The 18794-nt window shown below is 44.5% G+C and overlaps 1 protein-coding gene across 2 annotated transcripts in view; it reads left to right on the top strand.

Moving 5' to 3' along the window:
* The first annotated feature begins 1702 nt into the window (after positions 1 to 1702).
* Ckmt2 (creatine kinase, mitochondrial 2) overlaps positions 1703 to 18794 on the top strand; it is a 25816-nt gene continuing 8724 nt past the window's right edge. For both annotated transcript variants that reach the window (XM_031360026.1, XM_031360025.1), the window contains exons 1-5: positions 1703 to 1770; positions 14558 to 14729; positions 16290 to 16488; positions 17814 to 17909; positions 18302 to 18523. In XM_031360026.1, the coding sequence (XP_031215886.1) occupies positions 14578 to 14729; positions 16290 to 16488; positions 17814 to 17909; positions 18302 to 18523 (669 nt within the window). In that variant the 5' untranslated portion in view covers positions 1703 to 1770; positions 14558 to 14577. The remainder of the gene's footprint in view (positions 1771 to 14557; positions 14730 to 16289; positions 16489 to 17813; positions 17910 to 18301; positions 18524 to 18794) is intronic.

The raw sequence follows: 18794 nt of genomic DNA, 5'->3' as shown, positions 1-18794 counted from the left end.
GCTTAGACTGGAACAGAAACTTATTTTCTCAGCAACTCCCCCAACTTCTGACCCAACTCACTAAAATATAAATGTAATTTGTAAAATGTAAGCTGTGGAGGTAGGAGTATAGAGGGATCCCTAAATGTTGATTATCAGAAAATTAAGGGGAGATAAATGTAGGAATTTGTTTTTTGTAACTGCCATTCTTTAAAACTCTGGATCTGGGAGCCAGGCTGTATCAGGTCACTGTAACTGACTTTGAAACAAATATGTGTGTGTGCACAGGAGCTATTTTGAGAGGAACTAAGCTCCCACTTCCCCACTAACCCGTCCCAGCTACAGAGTTCAGGCCTTCAGGTCCCACATCCCCACAGCTTGATGCTTGTGGTTCCAGAGAAGGCCACTGGGGCCCAGGAACTGTGATCCAAGATGTTAGAGGATGCCAATTGGGTCTGAGATTCTGGAGGATCATGAAGTCATTGTGGCTGGCTCCAATTAGATTGCTCTAATGAAACAACTGAAAAGTCTAGAAAATATTGGAGTATATCACACATTGAAAGGGAGTACATTGGTAACAAAATTTTTGATCAGTACAAGCCATCTCTTAGCAGACAGCAAGTGCATGAGTTAACTAGGCTGTAACAAATACATAGTGGTTAAATCTTAAGCACACATTGGAGAAAATTAGATGAGGGACTGCTCACACATACCTCGTCAGATCAAGGCTCTTCTCAGTTCCCAGGAGCCCCACTCCTGTCTTCTCCCAATCTGCACTGCATGCAAAGACTGAACAAATTACCTTTGCTGTGGGTCAAGTTTAAGGACACCTTGGTTAAGAAGGGCACTGACCTACTTAAGGGACCACAATTCTTCTCCCTTACCCCTCTATCCAACAACTCTCTGAGTCTGTCTGTGCCCTAAGAAGGGAGAGGAAAGGAGTAAGCTGGTGACACTGATATGACTGCAGAAGCTGAGTACGTGATAGATAGGCAGAAGAAGCCGAGGCAAGCTCCTTTGAAATGACGGGGCTGCTGTCCAAAACCCGGGTGGTTTGCTGCTATTCATAGGTACCTTTACTTGGCAGATGCCCTAGGAAGCTATTTTTAGCAGGGATATAATCTGCTAGGCTGTGTGCTGGTCATGTAAGCTGGTGTGAATAGAAAGTGAGAGAGTCTAGTCTCTGCTTCAGATACCCTGATCTCGAACGTGACAGTGACGATCATTGATTGTCCCTGAACCCACGTCCCAGACAACAAGTTGTAAGGAGGACTTCTTGATTGTCTCTGGGTCTCTCTCTAACAGCTGGAACTAGATCCCCTGAGACTTCCTCTCAACCTTTATTCTCCAGGCCTAGGCTCTCCCCGCCAAGAGAAGTGTTTTCCAAGCAGGTTGTTTCCTTTGCTGACCTTGTACCCCAAGCAAGGGCTGCCCCCAACAAGGTGAGCTGCAGGGAGGAACTCCCTCTCAGAGCAAGAACTGTCTGCAGACTGGGCTGGCAAGCCAAGTGGAAGGTCTGCCTATTCAGGGAGAGGTAAAGGTTTCATAGAAATGGCAGGTTCTAGAAAGGACACCTGGCCCAATAGCAGAAGAGTCAGAGGCTGGCCTTCAAGGACACAGCCGGGAGAGCCAGGATGGGTGGAGGTCTTATGTGGGATTGGTGGAGAAGGACTCTTCAGCCCCGCCCAGCAAAGTAGCCTTTTCTAGGCTGAGCCCCACAGGCTCCTGTTACACTTCTTGGCTGTGTGCACACAGCAGGATCTGGATACGACAGACTCCTCCAGCTTCAAGGTCAGTAGGATGCTCAAAATGCTTGATTTCTCTAAAAGACAGTACTAGAACCAATCATGGTGAGCCTTAGCGTGTGGGACCCCTAACCATGTAGGAAACACTCACTAAGAAACAGTGGGCCAGATAGAAATGGCAACGTGATGTGGCAAGAGGGTTGCCCTTGCCTGGAATCACATTCTTCCCTGGGCGTGAGCACTGGCAGCTCTCAACCAGAGAACTCAGAACCTTAGTTTGCAGTGCTTTTGTTTCATAGTGAATCAAGAAGTTCTGTGGAGAAAAAAAAATCTAAATGTGGGATTTTGACCCTAAACTTGGGATACGTTTAGATGTTATATTTCATTCTCTAAAAATTTGCAGAGACCAATCCACTCAACGTCTGGTAGTATTTTTCCTCAGTTGCATCAGAAGAGTTGCCTAATGAGTTGGCATGAACTAGCTAGAAAATTTAAGTTGTTTTGAGGCTCTTCAAAAGAGCAAAATCGGTTACTAATGGGCTGGATTCCATTTAACTGGTTAATGTTACTGCCAGAGATTCACTCCTGAGAGGGTTGATACACTGAAAATGAACTACGTAAAGCTCCATCTTTAGAAGAAAAATGAAAAATAAGCTTCATATGTCTGAGTGGTGCTTGGCTCTTGGAGGACGGTCATTGTCAGCCTGTCCTTGTATGTGAAGTCCATGCCTTTGGAAGCTCTGCTGTGAATGTATGAAAAGTGCCGCTTGCTCGACAAACCAAAGCACCCTTTATCCTCAGTGTTGTCCTCTGAATCTCCCAAAAGCATGGCCAGGTTCTATGACCAACACAGTGCCATCTGGGCAGTCAGTACACTCAGGACGACATGCTGTTAGATTAATGTATTCTTCCCAGGAGGCTACTTTCCCAGTGGTCATCTCTCACTTCGTGTCCCATCTGTGCCCTTCTATTCTGTTCTTTCATGGAGAACACGGCATCAGAGGTGGCAGGAAGACCAGCCATTGTTGACTGCTGAGTCCTTGACTGCTACTCACACTGGGAGGCACCCTTTTCAAAGTCCCTGTGCATGGAGCCAGTCATGTCTGTGGGATGCTTCAGTATGCACAGCTTCATGGTAAAATCACAGTGTCAGAGCATGGATAGGGGACCTGGGCACTCTCTCTAAAAAAAAAAAAAGCAGCAGAACCAAAGCCAGGAAGCAGGAGTTGGGGTTTGGAATGAGGAGGCATGGTGAGGTCAGAGGTAGAATGGGGCCGAGCCTGGGACTGATTCAGTCCAACTCCGGAGGCCCTAAGGTCCCATATCTGTCATAGAGCAGAGGAAGATCCATTAGTCTTCCTTCAGGTCACATGTGGAATCTGTGTCTGGCATTCTGGGAGTTCTTGTCTGTTGAGCCAGGTCCCCCACACAGAGCCAACCCTGAAGGTGACTGTTGGAGGTCATATGAACCCCTGAGTCATCAGAGAGGATGGCATCCCACTCTGTTACAGCTGTGCAGAGAACAGGGTGGCCTTCAGTTCCCCATTCTCTTGGAAAGGTTTTCTCTTGAGAGATAATTCTGAAAGGACACCATGGCATCCCAAATGGGATTGGGAAAGGCCTGTCCCTTGGGAAAGAACCCTATGCCTTTGGCTTATGACTTCCTACTTGCTGAGTCAGACAGAGAAGGCCAGGGGTGCCTATTAAGGTTGATCTTGCATCCTGTCACATGAGGTAATTGGACCCCTTTGCCATCTTACAACTAGGAAGCCATAGCCATTTCTGCTTGCCAACAAGACTGGCATCATGAATTTGCTCAGGAAATCCTCTGGTGCTGGAAAACAGTGAGTATATCCTCTGTTTGGGGGTGACTCTGCTGGCAGCTGATATGTGGTTCCCCACGACTCCTGCCTTTCATCTATCTTCTAGCCTAGAGAAGCTCAGGCAGATGGATGGAGCAGAAATAACTCTGATTCAGCAGAAAGGCACACGCCACCCCATCTCCAGGGCACTTAAAGGGAGCAGAAGTTTCAGGAGTGGGGTAGTTTATGCTGTTACAAAGCCAGAGAGAAAGTCAGGAATCTGGGACCCAGTCCACCAACTGGAACAGAAAAATCACAGCTCCTTAGCACTCTGCCTAAACTGCTCACTGTGGCTTTCCTTCTTTGCTGTAGAGAGCAAGCATAGGCATGAACATGAGCCCAGTGCCTTGGGCTTAGTCAGGCTATGTTCTTATACATTGCTCCCCACATAAATTTTTCCTGACTTAGAGTTCCAAAATTCTACAAAATTTTACCCAAATGCTATAAAAAGCATGCTTTTCAAACCAAAAGTAATAAAGCTGTTCCACATTAAGGAAACAGATACTCAGCCTCTCATGGTAAGATCTATAGACAATCCCTCCCCTCCCCACTTTTATACCTAGCCCCATATGGAGGGAGAGAGGATGGGAAGAGAACGAAAGCAAGTCCTTGGACCCTCTAAGAAAGGACCAATGCCGATCAGTGGTGGTGCATGCCTTTAATCCCAGCACTTGGGAGGCAGAGACAGGAGTATTTCTGAGTTTGAAACTAGCCTGGTTTACAGTGTGAGTTCCAGGACAGCCAGGGCTATACAGAGAAACCCTGTCTCAAAAAAAAAAAAAAAAGTCAGGGTCAGTGCAGTGTCCCTAGCTCGGCTTTTTGGCAGGCATACTGAGTACCTAGTGTACACAGAAGTGTCTGGAATCCTAGGCACTTCTGTAGAAGCCTGAAGGAAAGAGAACAAGCTTCAAATGTTCTGGGAGTCAGTGAGGAGTCATGTGCTCCAAGGTGACAATCCTGTGCCTTGGCATGATTGTGGTAAAAGTGTTTCTGGGCTCTTGGAGTGACATGGGTCACACCTAAGTCCCGAACTTACAAGAGCAATGCTCTTCTGATTGCTGGCCAAGGGTGGACTGTAGGTAAGGTACTGGGGTCACATGAACCTGGGTCCGAACTGGTGACGAATCTGGCTTCAGGTTGTGGCTCTTGGACCTCAAAAGGCCACTTGACTTCCATTCAGCCAAATAAAGCTTACCGCTTACATGGCAGGATTCTTGCAAAGTCTAATGATGCTTGTCAAACCTCTTGCACCATTGGGCTCAAGTAGGAGCTCAATTTAAAAAAAAAAAGAAAAAGAAAGGAGGACATTTGGCTACATGGGCAGGGCTGAGAAGGTATTTCTTGATAGAAGTGAAGAATCCCAGCAGTAGGTCAAAGGTCAGAAAGATGGCCACAGCAGGAAGCTATTGTAGACACTGCCAGGACAGAGATGTGGATGAATGAGCCCATGTGGTTAAACTCCTTTTCTGAGTGTTATGTCGGTACTCAAAGGATGATCAGCAAATCTTAGTATGTGGTAGGTATATTCTGGGATGTCATCTTGTCCTCAGAAAGATGCATAAAATAAGACAATTAAATCAAACACTTAAGATGATATTTGAAAAAGCTGAAATGAATAGGCTTTCAAAAGAGGCATCCAAGGCTGGCTAGATAAATATTTGGTATCATTGAGATAGTAGTCTTGGGGAGGGAGTGAAGAAGATCAACCCTAAGATGGCAGGGAAAGATCCCCATTATTTCTTCCATCTCAAAAAGGGAGCTGCTGAGCCTCCCTGGGCAACATCAGTGGCCTGGCAGCTGCCTGGGCCTGGGCCTGGGCAGCCGAGTCAAGACACACCTAGGGTGGGATCGCTCTTGCAGATGTGCAAATAGATGCCTGGGTATTTTCACACAAACTCTGTTATGCTTATCATGCTCCTCCTACATCATGACTGTAGATGTGCTTAGGTGATGCTTTCCCGGTTCCACAGGGAAAAAAACAAATGACGTGATTCCTCCAAATACATAGCTGTGGACTAACCCTTTAGTGCTTCGTGAATAATCCTCCATGACATTCTTGATGCTCACACAAACAAACACATATGCGTGTGTGTGTGTGTGTGTGTGTGTGTGTGTGTGTGTGTGTGTGTGTGATGCATGGCTGTAACAAGACTGTAATTATGTGTGCTCAATCCCGTGAGGTTCTCTTTTTCTTCGTTATCTAGGAATGAGTCAGAGGACATGTGTCTAGGAAGGCAGAGGAAACAACTGCAGCATCTCCAGAGTCTAACACACAGCATTCTTACTAGGACTCCTTTCCCTATGGGCTACATGTTCCTGGCTCCTTTGTCACTAGAGTTGTCCTGGGGTTCTTCTACCTCTGTCCTTGTCCTGGGGGCTCGTTTCTCCTCTCAAGCATAATGCTGGGACAATCAGCCTAAATGCTTTTGTCCTGCTGGTTGGTTCTCGTTTCCTCTTCCAGGTTGGTCATGGCACTTCACAGAGCTATCTAGGTGATTCTAAATCCAGCCAATCATGTACCAAGGTCCCTCAGTCAGTGGCAGATAAGGGTCCATGTAAGGGCAGCAGCATTCACTCCCAACCTCTGGCCTTCTTCGTGCACCTCATCTGAACTCGAAGGGTCCTTCCAGTACCAGAGGAAGGCCACACCTTGCCATCTGCCTTATATTCTACTCAGCTGCCTTTCTACAGGGGTAAAAGGGGTCAGCTATGTATGCCCTGGCCTGCAGAAGGCTCCCTGTCCTGCTCTGGGAAGCCCTACAGCAGGGAACAGACCAGAACCCTCTTTGTGGGCTGAGTGAGCATGAAAGTGTCAGAGTCTGGGTGGGTGTCCATGGAGGACAAATGCTCCTGCCTGGCCCACTGTCACACCCAGGACCCAGGAAGCCTGTGAACTCAGGATAGAGAGGTACCACATCCCAAGGATTTATCTTCCTAAGCAGAACCGGGAAAGGGCTAGATGACCACATAAAAAGCAGGACATCAGACTAAAGATCCCTAGGAAGAACTAGGTATGACTCTAGCAAGGTGCTACAGTTGCCCAGCCATGACCTTGCCCAAGCTCCAGGAAGTCTGGGTCAGCAACTTGCACCTGTTTTAAGTGAAGGACTCTTAACCTAAAACAAAGCTCATTTTCTGAAGCTGGGGTGTTCGTACAGGTGTGTGTGTGTGTGTGTGTGTGTGTGTGTGTGTGTGTGTGTGTGTGTTTCCCAAACACTCTCCAGAAAGCATCTAGAAGTGGCCTTTCTGAAACAGTGCAATGGGGAAGTGTCACGTGCTAACCCTTGCTTAGTCTCGAGTGAGTCCCAGGCACTATTCTGAAGACTTGATGATGTGGCTCATTCTTCAGCTTCAGTGTTTCTATTTATCACTAATACTTGAAAAAAACGAAGATATGCAAAATGTAGCCTTTAAGGGTCTTTCTGGAGACAACAGGTAATAACTATTACAAAACTGAGCTCAAACTCAGGGTCTGTTGCTCCAAGGCCTTTGTTCACATGCCTCACCCTTGTCAGCTCATGGTCTCTGTCTCTACAGATGATGAGTCAGGAAGGCTGACTGGCAGAAAGTTTGAAACAACTTAGTAAGTAGATAACTACCATTCCTCACAGGGGAGTCCTGTGGCCTTTCAAGTGAGGGATGCTTATACGTTTATCACAGGACATTTGCAAGAGCACATTCCCTCTGGAATACCTCACAGATCTCTTGAATTCGATCTGCTCATTGTGTCCCCCACACCCCTCACACACCCTCACACCCCGCCCCCTGCCAAGCTGCTCTCCAGCAAGAGTCCCAGCTGTAAGGTGTGTCTCCATGTGGACTGAATCACTCAGGTCAGAAACCAGTCTACCTCCAAGACTCATGCACACCCTTCATGTTCCTATCTCACTGTCACAAGGGCCCTGAGCACCGCAGCAGAGGTTCTTCCATCTCTCCCCAGGAAGCCTTCCCTCTGGCTCTAGTTTGGAGAGTTTCTTGACTAGATTTCTCTAGAACCCATTGCTCTAGAACCCACAGCCTGGTTTCTCTGTCTACAGATTTTTTTTTTTCCTTTTGGAACCAATTTTATCAAGTTCACCATAGAAGTTCCAATTTACCACCCAAACTTTAAGGGCCAAGATTTGTGCCAAGGGCTTATTCAATCCTCACAACTGCTAGGAGGTAGAGAAGCCCAGATTTTTGGTCCCATTTTAAGTCTCTGGAAACTGGGCAGTGTTTCTCACACCATCTATTGATCATTTGTTATCGATACCAGTTCCGCTCATTTGTAAGATATAATTAAGGATAACTACTAGGAAAAGAAAATAAACACATATGAAGTGTCAGCTGAAATTAAAAGCACTCTATCAAAGTATTATCAACACTCTACAGACTTTCTGTATTCCCATCATAAATAACTGATGACAGTCCATAGATAATCCTGGTCTGGTGTCAACTCTGTAAATCCACTAAAGTATCTCCTCTATCCCAAATGCTGTCATTCTCCCACCATGTGCAGAACCAGTCCTGAGTCTCACTGTTCTTTCCTCTATGTCTGCAGTACTGTCCTTCTGTGGGCCTTCTGTGTGTGCAGTCTCCACCCTGCCTCCCACCCCTTCTGCTTGCTGCCTCTCCTGGACCCACCTTTGTGCATTCTATTCCCTTTGTTTCCAAAGCTTTCCCCCTCTTCAACAAAGAGACAAAGATTCTCACCTCCTTCTGAAAGCCTTTCCTGTTCCATTAGCCAGTTTGGGGGCTTTATTTTTACTGTTCCTCCAATTTAAGAACTTTGAAGAAACTGCCATATCATAGATTTGTTAAAATTTTCAAATGAGTAAGTGTTTTTAAAGATGTATTTATCACTATATGTAAGTACACTGTAGCTATCTTCAGACACCCCAGAAGAGGGCATCAGATCTCATTATGGATGGTTGTGCGCCACCATGTGGTTGCTGGGATTTGAACTCAGGACCTTCGGAAGAGCAGTCAGTGCTCTTAACCGCTGAGCCATCTCTCCAGTCCTGAGTAAATTTTTTAAAAAGCTATGTTTCCTGTCCTCACTGGCCTCCTTCCCTCTCTCTTTGTTTTTACAAACTGTATCACCATCAGTGAAATATGTCATTGTCATTTGCTCTGCTTGACCATAAACCCCACAATCTGCTGACACTATTTCAGTCTGTGGTCAATAGTTTTCCTTTGGATAGAACATCAGGGGATACCTTCTGGCTCCATTTACTCTCTGAACTTCCCAGAACCATGATGAGGTACTAGTGGGCTTTTGGTCCCATTTTTATCCTCCCTGTTACTCTGCTGTGAAAACCCTGCTTGAGAAAAACCATTTGGTGTTCCTAAGGAACCAGTGATGACAGAAAGCAGTTAGGCATCCAGCAGTCCTGGGAAGTCGAGGAGGCCATCTTCATCCAAATATACTATGAGGTGATGATGATGACAAAGAAGGAGGAGGAGGAAGAGGAGGAGGAGGAGGAGGAGAAGGAGGAGGAGGAAGAGGAGGAGGAGGAGGAGGAGGAGGGGAAGGGAAAGAAGAATGGGAAAAGAAAACCATTTATGCTTGGTGCTATCCTGGAAGGCTCATTTTCTATGGGGTAGCCTCTGTAGAATCAGCACAGAAATTGCTGAGGAGCTGTGGTGGTGCCTAGGAAGATGACAAACTATTGTGGCTGATAATTAAAAATCTAGCCTGGTGAGCAGCTGGTTAGCAGCTCCTAGACATGGGAACCTGAGCATGGAGACACTGAAAAACAAGCCTTACCTGTTTATTGTTATGTGTAGGATTTCAGAATCTATGGTGAAAGAGATGCAAATTAGTTTGGAAGCAGGACCTGGTCTTGCAAGGTAACAGATTTAAAACTGAGAAATTCTCAAAAAGAAAGAAAGAAAGAAAGAAAGGAAGGAAGAAAGAAAGAAAGAAAGAAAGAAAGAAAGGGAGGGAGGGAGGGAGGGAGGGAGGGAGAAAGAAAGAAAGAAAGAAAGAAAGAAAGAAAGAAAGAAAGAAAGAAAGAAAGAAAGAAAGGGAGATGAGAAGAGAGAAAGAGAAGAGAAGAGAAGAGAAGAGAAGAGAAGAGAAGAGAAGAGAAGAGAAGAGAAGAGAAGAGAAGAGAGAAATTCTCAAAGCAAAGGAGGTTGGGCAGATACGGAAGCACCCTTGGGAATGGATGTGGCAAAGGTCCTATCATGTCCACCATGAGTGCCACCAAGCAGGAGACGCTCAGGAGACAGGAAGCATCTGCTTTTTGAGATTGGGCAGACTACTGAATACAAGCACAGCCATGGGTCTCTAACTGGCAAGATTACCTTCTGTCTGCATCCCTAGATAGTTTCTCATTGCGCAAACATCAATACTTGTACATACAATACTTCCACAAGACTAGATGCTAAAGTAGTGATTCTCAGCCTGTGGGGTCATGGTCCTTTGTGCGTCAAAAGACATTTTCAGAGGTGTCGCCTAAGACCATCAGAAAACACAGATATTTACATTATGGTCCATAACAGTAGCAAAATTACAGTTATGAGGTAGCAATGATAATAATTTTATGGTGGAGGGTCACCACAACCTGAGGTATTAAAGGGTTGCAGTGTTAGGAAGGTTGAGAACCACTGGGATAGAAGTTGATGACCGCATGGCTTCTTGATGTGATCAAAAGACCAGGAAACACAAGATTAAGTGAAACTGCCACCTGATAGTATTGCAGGTTACTTTATAGTCAAAATATTGATAAAATATATCATATTAAATAAAAAATAGTAACATAGTCACTTATCCAAGTATTCCATCTTGTCAATCATTGTGCATGCAATGCTTTTATATTTGTGGAAGCCCAAGTTTTTTATAATAGGATCACCACAAATATGTCTATGATATGTCACACAACGTTATGACCTTATGAGGAATACCACATCTCTAGACAATTGGGATAGTTTGGCTATAATTTTAATGGTCTGCCATCATCCTTTTCAACCAGTGTGGACTACAGCATTTTTATGGGAGGTATGACTGGAATTCTATAAAGTAAGGAAGGGATGCTTATTGACCAGCTAACCATGATCAGGAATGGCTGCCAATAGATGGAACTCCTTGGCCTTGAAGAATATACTCATCATCAGAACCACACAACAAGCAGGGATTCCCTAATGTTAGGGGAGACTCTTGAGAGCTGAGTTCACTGGCAAGATGAAAAAAACTGTGAAACCCAAACCAGCCTGTAAGTGTTCTGGGGACTAAGAGAGCAAAACAAAAAAGCAAAACAACCCATTGGGGTAGAAGGAAACATTGTTTATGTGGGCTGAGATGCCAGGTTGTGGCCCAGTGGGGCAGGGAATAGAGACATGAAAGTCCTAATTGGAAGAACAGCAAGAAGCCCCAAAATGGCAATACTTTCCTAAAAAAGCTTGGTCTAATTTCCTGCATAGGCCCAAGATTAAAAGCCAACATTTAGAAGTAATATACAAATTTTAAGATCACAAATGCTCTAGAGCCAATCTGAATGACAACTGTGTCCTTAGCAACAGTCTCCATGGCAGGTCCTGAGTGGCGTATGCATGAAGTGGGTGTGATTTTATGAAATTATGAAAGCCATCGTGTTTGGTTGATATTTAGGTCTTTCTGCCAACCTTTTGTTTTGTTTCGTGATCTGAATGAATCTGCGACCCTGGGCATGAGCCTCTCTTGGTGCTAATGTGGATCTCTGCATCTTCTCCTCCTCAGCACAGTCTGCCAGGCCATTTTACACAGAAATCAAAAACAAAAGGAGGTGAAGTTACCCGGATGTAACGTGCCAAGGAAATCATAAGTAATTGTCACATATAACGTACATCACCTGCTCTTCCCACTAAGCCCCAGGGTTCCCTGGTGTGGGCTTCCATGACCTTGAGAATAATGAACACGTCAGCCTCTTGCTTGCCTGGCCTGGTTGGAGCAGGCACAGATGCTTTGATGGTTCTAAGTGCCTCTACCTGGGTGCAATGCCACTTATCTTTCTTTCGCAATCAGGTCTGTGTAGCATCAAGGCCTTGTGCCGTCTGTTCTCTTTACCTGAACAGCTTTACTGAAAGTAGGCATCATGCAAGATCCCCTGAAGAATATCTTGCTTGTTTTTCTCTCCAGCATCAATCCCCACATATATTATTTCATTTGCTGTGTTTCTTAACCATTGTTCCTAGAAAACTTAGGAGTCCCTGAAGAACACAGCATTTATCACTGTCTTCTCTTGCCTCTGCTATCTACCATGATGCCTGACACATAGAAGTCCCTTAGTCAGGAGCCAGTCCCTGAATGAATTGCATGATTTCTGCTGGGCTTGGAACCCAGAGCTAGGCCATCAGGGGTCCCAGAAAGGGCTGGAAGAAACCCAGGGGTAAAGAAATTTGCCACACCTTCAGATATGAACATATTTCCTATTAGCTTAGGGACAACATGCTCTACCTTTCTCTTGAACATCTATGCCTTAGAAGGAATTTGATTAGAACTTTTTTTCCCTTTGATGAATTTACAAGAAATCTCAGAGTGACAACATTTGTCTCTCTGTTAGAAAGCAGAATTGAGAATGGGACGGCACAGTGTTAGCATTGCCTGTTGTACCTAGAGGTCAGGATGCCTTAGCACATCTCCACATTCTTGAAGTTTGTGAAGAAATCCTGGCAGCACTGGAGACCTGTAGAAGGCAGGGAAGTATGCACGATAAGGTCAGTGTCTGGCCATTTCAGGTCTCTTGGACAACTTCGAGAAATGACTTATTTGTCACGACAATTTTAGATATCTATGTCATCACTAAAATGCAGAGAATTGTATATAGACATTAGCATAGAAGATAAGCTGATTTCTTAGGCCAATGTAGAAAAATAACTTCATAAATATTTAAAACCTTTGATGCTTAGTAGAAATTTTCTTGGAGAAGCCTGGCAGCTGGAAGCTCATCAGTTCCCAAAATTCAATCATGTAAGAAAGGCGATGATGTCAGAAGGATAGATACATACAGAATTATGTGTACTGCCGCCACACCCAACATGAAGTTTAACCTTCTCTGGGTGGCTCAGGCTTTCAGCCATAGTGATACACACCAACAAACTCTTTGAAACAACCAGCCCACCTAAACTTGGAACATCTTGAGGTAAAGACCCAGGAACACACCCAAGCCTAAAAGAAGCCATGCTTTCCTTATTTGGACATCATGGATACCACAAAGTGGCAAAGTACTGAGAAATGCCTTTCACTGTTGTCCATTCAGAGATTCATGCTAAGAGACTCTTGACAGGGGATACTGCAAGGCTGAGTGGTCCTTGAGACTTCTGAGCAGCATTATGTGCACCAGGATTCTTCTGTGCATATTTAATACTGGCCTTCCTGGTTTGTTGAGAACCATATAAGAACAGATTAAGATCTATATATATTTTCTTCTTTACCTGCATTTCAACCTGCCATTCATTGGTATGTTCTTCCTTTAAGTGTTTTTTTAGTAGTTCCTTTTTTATTGATTTGCTCTTTATCTGTATTATTTTTCATTCTCATGTGAAAAAAATTCATTGCCTCTTTGTCTCTAAATAAATTATCTCCCTGGGTGCATTACTGCAAAATTAGCTGATATTTGTAACTTTCCTGTAAGTGAACTGTCTTCTTTCTGCTTCTTGTATCTTTGTGTCTGATTGAAAGCATTTGCTTGGGGATCAGTTTCTTTGGTGTTTGGTTGTATTATATTATGCCTCATTTGCTTTATTCTGGATAATGCTTAGCCATTTCCTTTGAGACTTCACTTCTGTTTCCTCTCGTGTCTCTTCCTGTGACTTTACTCTAGTTTGTATCTAACTCTCCCATTCTAATTATCAATCATATTTCCTAACCTATGTATCAAATTTTCCATTTTTTTCTGCTTCTCTGTGCTGCATTCTGGGTAATTTCCTGAGGCATGCCTTCTAGTTCATTTATTCTTTCTTCAACTGTGTCATATCAAATAGTTTGATTTTATAATTTTATTCTCTTTCAAGTTTCTTTCTTTCTTATTCTTTGCTTTGTTTGTTTAGATAGGATTTCACCATTTTGTCCTGGATAACCTAAAATTCACTATTCAGAGCAGGTTGGCCTCAAACATAAAGCAATTCTCCTGCCTCCTACTCCTAAGTGCTAGCATCGTACATACGGACCAACATGCTTGGGTAGCTTGGCCATTACTAATAGTCTTTTGTTGCTTGGTCATAAGTAAGATTCTCATAATAAATTTTCAAAAATGTAATAATTTATAACTTTGTTACTTAAACCTCTATCTAGAGCCAGTCTATGCTCTTGTCTGGCAACCATACAATCTTCAATCATAGCAGGCCTAAGTCTGCTGTTAGCTTTTCTCTTTTGTTTTATTATTTATATCTTTTTGTATGATTGGTAGTCTTGGTTAGGAGTTGGTTGTTTAATCTTAATCTGCAAGAATCCAAAACCTAAGCTATATATGGATATTTTTAAGAAAGATTTTGAGTCTGCTTCTGCTAGGAGCCAAAGGATAAATTTTTGTTAACTTTGAACAACTTGATCCCCTTTTGAGAGTCCTAAACCAGAGCAGAAGTTCTAGACATCTCTCCCCAACCCCCACCCCACCCCACACATACTGTTAGCACCTCAACATTTGCTCTTAAGATAACCCAAATGCATTTGCCTGTTACTTTGAGCTCTGTCACAAGTTTGTATGGGGTATGTAAAGTAGGACAATGGTCCTCAGAGAATTTCAACATCTATCAGAAGTCCAGAAACCCATCCTATTCAGAGTCTGGTTGTATAGTTGTAAAGTCTAAAGTATACTCAGTTTGCCTAATATTTAGAAATATATGACTTTTGTTGACTTTTTGCTATAATCACTGGAGAAAATGGAATGAGCATTCACAAAATCTGAAATAGATAAATAACATAAATACATTGTTTTCTCACCTGGAGCTCTCCATGCTGGGTTCAGAACTGTCTTATAGTGCTATCTGATATGGCTTCTTTCCTTACAGACACTCAACCAAGAAGAAGGATGGCCAGTGCCTTCTCAAAGTTGCTAACTGGCCGAAATGCTTCTCTGCTGTTTACTACACTGGGAACCAGTGCCCTGACCACTGGCTACCTGCTGAATAGGCAGAAGGTGTCTGCTGATGCCCGGGAGCAGCACAAGCTCTTTCCCCCAAGGTGAGTCCTCCTGGCTTTAAAGTGACACAGAATGTCAACCAGAAACGTGATCTCTTCTGCTGGAAACAGTCAGTGAAAATCCTTCTTTCTTTGTTTATTTTATTTAATCTCATTTGTATGGGTATTTTGCCTGAGAGCATGTCTATGGACCATGTGTATGCAATGCTTACAGAGGCCAGAAGATTGTCAAATCACCTGGAACTGAAGTCATAGACAGCTGTGAGCTGCCATGTGAGTTCTGGGAACTGAACTTGAGTCTTTGGATGAGTAAACAATGCTCTAAACTACTGAACTATCTCTCCAGACTCTGTGAATCCTTTCTTGTCTTTCTAAATGGCTAAGTCAAACTTAAAAATCTTGTTTTAAAACTCATTAAGCCTAAGTACCTTTGACAAACACAAAGAAATAAATCATCATACCCGACGGAAGCGTGCTCTCCAGTTAAATAGGAGTAACAGTGATAGTTTGCAGTCATTGAACACTTGCATTATGAGACTATCTGGTAACATGTCTGTTAGGTCCTTTCATATGGGTCATGATTCATTTTATCATCATTTAGTAATAAAACCAGGACTTAGAATTAATAAGTCCAAATCCATGTACTTAGTGTAGCCACATGCAAACCCAGGCCCCTTGGGATGAGACCCATGCTTCACTCATTGCTTTACTGTGTTCCAGGAAATGTGATCACAGCGTTGATTTTAAGTGTGACCATTAAAGGACATTGTAGACAGGATGTGGAGGAGTGTCATGCAGAAGATAAGGTCTGCTATTCCAGAACCTCACTGTGTCCAAGTCACCAGTGCATCGAGTAGTTTGAACAGTGTGATGATGTCCTAGGATTCCATCTAGATAGGGGTAGAAGGTAAAAAAAAACCCAAGATGTCCCTTGGAGACTCTGATAGAATTGTCATTTCTGAGGGAATCAGAGCAACCATGCACCCCAGAAATCGTTGAGGGGATCACCTGTGTTTGAATCTATGGTACTCCCCAGTTCATATTCTTCAAACAGTACATGGCCAGGATAGGACAGCGTACAATGCGGTGGCCTTCTGTGTGTTATTCTGACAAATACTTATCAAATGCTTGTGTCTATAGGTAGGCACTATTCTGAAAACAGTCCAGGTCTCTGTTATCATAGAGTTCTCTCTGTAGCAAAGGACAGAGGAGTGAGCAACATTGTATGTAATCCCCCTCCCCCCCCCCGCCATCACAGACCTAAGAGACCCAATTATGGCTGTCACTGAATCTCATCAGTATTACTGGGTGGAAGAGAATATTGTATATGTTTTCAATTCGTTTTTCGACTCCCTTTCCTCTTTTCACTCTGTAGCAAGCATCACAGATTTCCTACTAGTCAGGACCAACCATGTCCCTAGAAATCATCACCATAGGTTTTTCTTAAGCCTGGCTTACTCAAGCCAGGACTTATAGGCATCTCTTTCTAATTTTCCCTGTGTTTGCTGGGCCAAGAGAGCCTGGTTGAAGGTCACAGAGTAACTGAGTGTTTGATAGCACCTACCTAGGGAATACTGGCCCACAGCCTCTCTCCTCCCACAGTGCAGACTACCCTGACCTGCGAAAGCATAACAACTGCATGGCCGAGTGCCTCACCCCTACCATCTATGCCAAACTCCGAAACAAGATGACACCCAGTGGCTATACCCTGGACCAGTGCATCCAAACTGGAGTGGACAACCCCGGCCACCCCTTCATCAAGACTGTGGGCATGGTGGCTGGTGATGAGGAGTCGTATGAGGTAAGACTATGGGCTGCTGATTCCAGAGTTGAGAACTACCTTGCATGTAGGTGAGGTGTACTATCATGGGATCTTCATCTTTCTTTAGAGTCAGCTTTCAAATTCTCTGGAAGGGTTCCAATAAAAGGAAGTCAACTCCCTTAGAGCCATCAGGAATCCTTTCTGAGATTATGAGGTGTATAGCTTCCTAGGAATGGTGCTTTCTTTGCTACCATGCCAATGTCCTCTCAAAGAGAGGTTAGTTGCATGTCAGCTCTTGTAGTTTGTCAAAAGGCTGTGTTGGTGCAGAAAAATAAATAAAATTGAATGGTATGTATTCATCAGAAATACAATGAAGTGTTTGTTTCTGGGATTATTGGGTTGGGTTGTGTATCTATAGTTTGGAGACTTACCTTTCTATTACTGTGGCACAAACTCCTGGGTTCACCAAGTTTCTTGGCTCCTTGGTGCCAAGGAACAGTGTCTGCTGGTAGCAGAACTCAGTTCCGGACCCATCTCCACAGAGCAGGCTCTTCATTGTAACAGAATCCTGCAGCCTGACTCCCTCACCCTCTTTCTTTTCACCCTTCTGTCATAGAACTAAAGGCAGTTTCTCAGAAAAGCAGCTATCAAGGACCAAGAAGGGGCCATCCCAAATAAGCAAAATGGTGGTTCGTTAGCTTATAACAGAGACTTAGACTAAAGCTGTCTCTTTGGTCCCAATGCCCTTCTTCGCACTTCCTATAATGTCTAAGGCTATAGGGTCGTCTGTTATTATACATAACTTCTCTTGTTATTATACATAACTTGAGCTAAAGACTACCCATGCCTATGTGGTTCATCTTGGTTTGGGTCTGGACAGGTCCCCACAGGGTAAGTTAAGGGACCCTTGCTTTGCACAGCGGGGTTTCCCCATAGACTTTGTGTTGTGCTTTGAGTCTTACAATCTGACTTTCTCTTATGATCACAATATGTGCTTAGCCGCTGAGCTGGTGGCTCCTTTTAGCTCACTATGCAGAAAGCCATTGAGTTCTTAACCACAATTCTCATCCAGTGGGCTTGGCAGAATCCTTATGGAAGAGATTTCACAGAATCCAGCAACCCAGCTCTCTCTCAAGAACGAGTTGCTGCTGAACGTTTGTTTGTTTGTTTTTCTGGTGTACATTTATTCTTTTCATTCTCATCTACTAGTCTTCTCTTCTATGCATGTTGTGCATGGTGGCATGGAGAAATCCACAGGAAGCCATCAAACCTGGCCCTCGGGCCCTCGAGGAGAAAAGGAGACAGGTGAAAGCAAAAGTCCTTTGCTAACAGGCGAACCAGGTACAGAATATTCTTGCTTACAGGTGTTTGCTGACCTTTTTGATCCTGTCATCAAACTGAGGCACAACGGCTACGACCCTAGGGTGATGAAGCATCCTACGGACCTGGATGCATCTAAGGTAGGCTCCAGGCTCCATTTCTTTTCCCCATGGTGCAGTATTTCCTGAATCCACAGGCAGAAGTGGGAACCTAAAAACTGCTCCCTTGGTGAGATGGACCAAGAAAGTCCAAGATGGCCAACTTCATCATCTCCCCTAGCAGCATAGGGGAGGTTAATAAGCTCCTCTATGACACCTCTAGGGGTCAATTAATTGATGGGAACTTTAAACTTTCCTACAAAATTTTACCCCAACCCAAACCACCTACTCCAGACCCCACCTTACTTAATTAAGATTAAACCCCAGAGTGGGAGTTCAATCTGTCCCCGCGAAAGGTTTCCAGGCTAGTTGCAGGTCAGGGGACTGTGCTTTGTGGCTGCCATGGTGACCCTCTACTCTGCTCCACCTGGCAGATCACTCACGGGCAGTTTGATGAGCGCTATGTGTTGTCCTCTCGGGTTCGCACTGGCCGCAGCATCCGTGGACTGAGCCTGCCTCCAGCCTGCTCCCGGGCAGAGAGAAGGGAGGTGGAGAATGTGGCCATTACTGCCCTCGAGGGCCTCAAGGGGGATCTGGCTGGCCGCTACTACAAGCTGTCTGAGATGACGGAGCAGGATCAGCAACGTCTCATCGATGTGAGTAGGTGATATAAATCACCCAGAGGCTACCTGGAAAGAGGCTGGACCCCCCCAGCTCTGACTAGGCCTCTACCCACGTAGAGTTAGTCCTTCAGGGCTGAAACTGGCCTGGGGCTTCTCAAGGGGGAGCCCCCGTATCACCCCATCCTGGCCCATCAAGTCACTGTAGGACTAGGTGCACCCTCTCCCACTGAGGCGAGACAAGGCAGCCGAGTTAGGGGAAGAGGATCCACAGGCAGGCAGCAGATTAAGTGACGTGACAGCCCCC

The sequence above is a fragment of the Mastomys coucha genome, unplaced genomic scaffold (genome assembly GCF_008632895.1).
Source record: "Mastomys coucha isolate ucsf_1 unplaced genomic scaffold, UCSF_Mcou_1 pScaffold8, whole genome shotgun sequence".
Classification (NCBI taxonomy): Eukaryota; Metazoa; Chordata; class Mammalia; order Rodentia; family Muridae; genus Mastomys; species Mastomys coucha.
The sequence above is the reverse complement of the archived record's forward strand: the minus strand, read 5'-3'. Positions and strand labels throughout refer to the sequence as shown.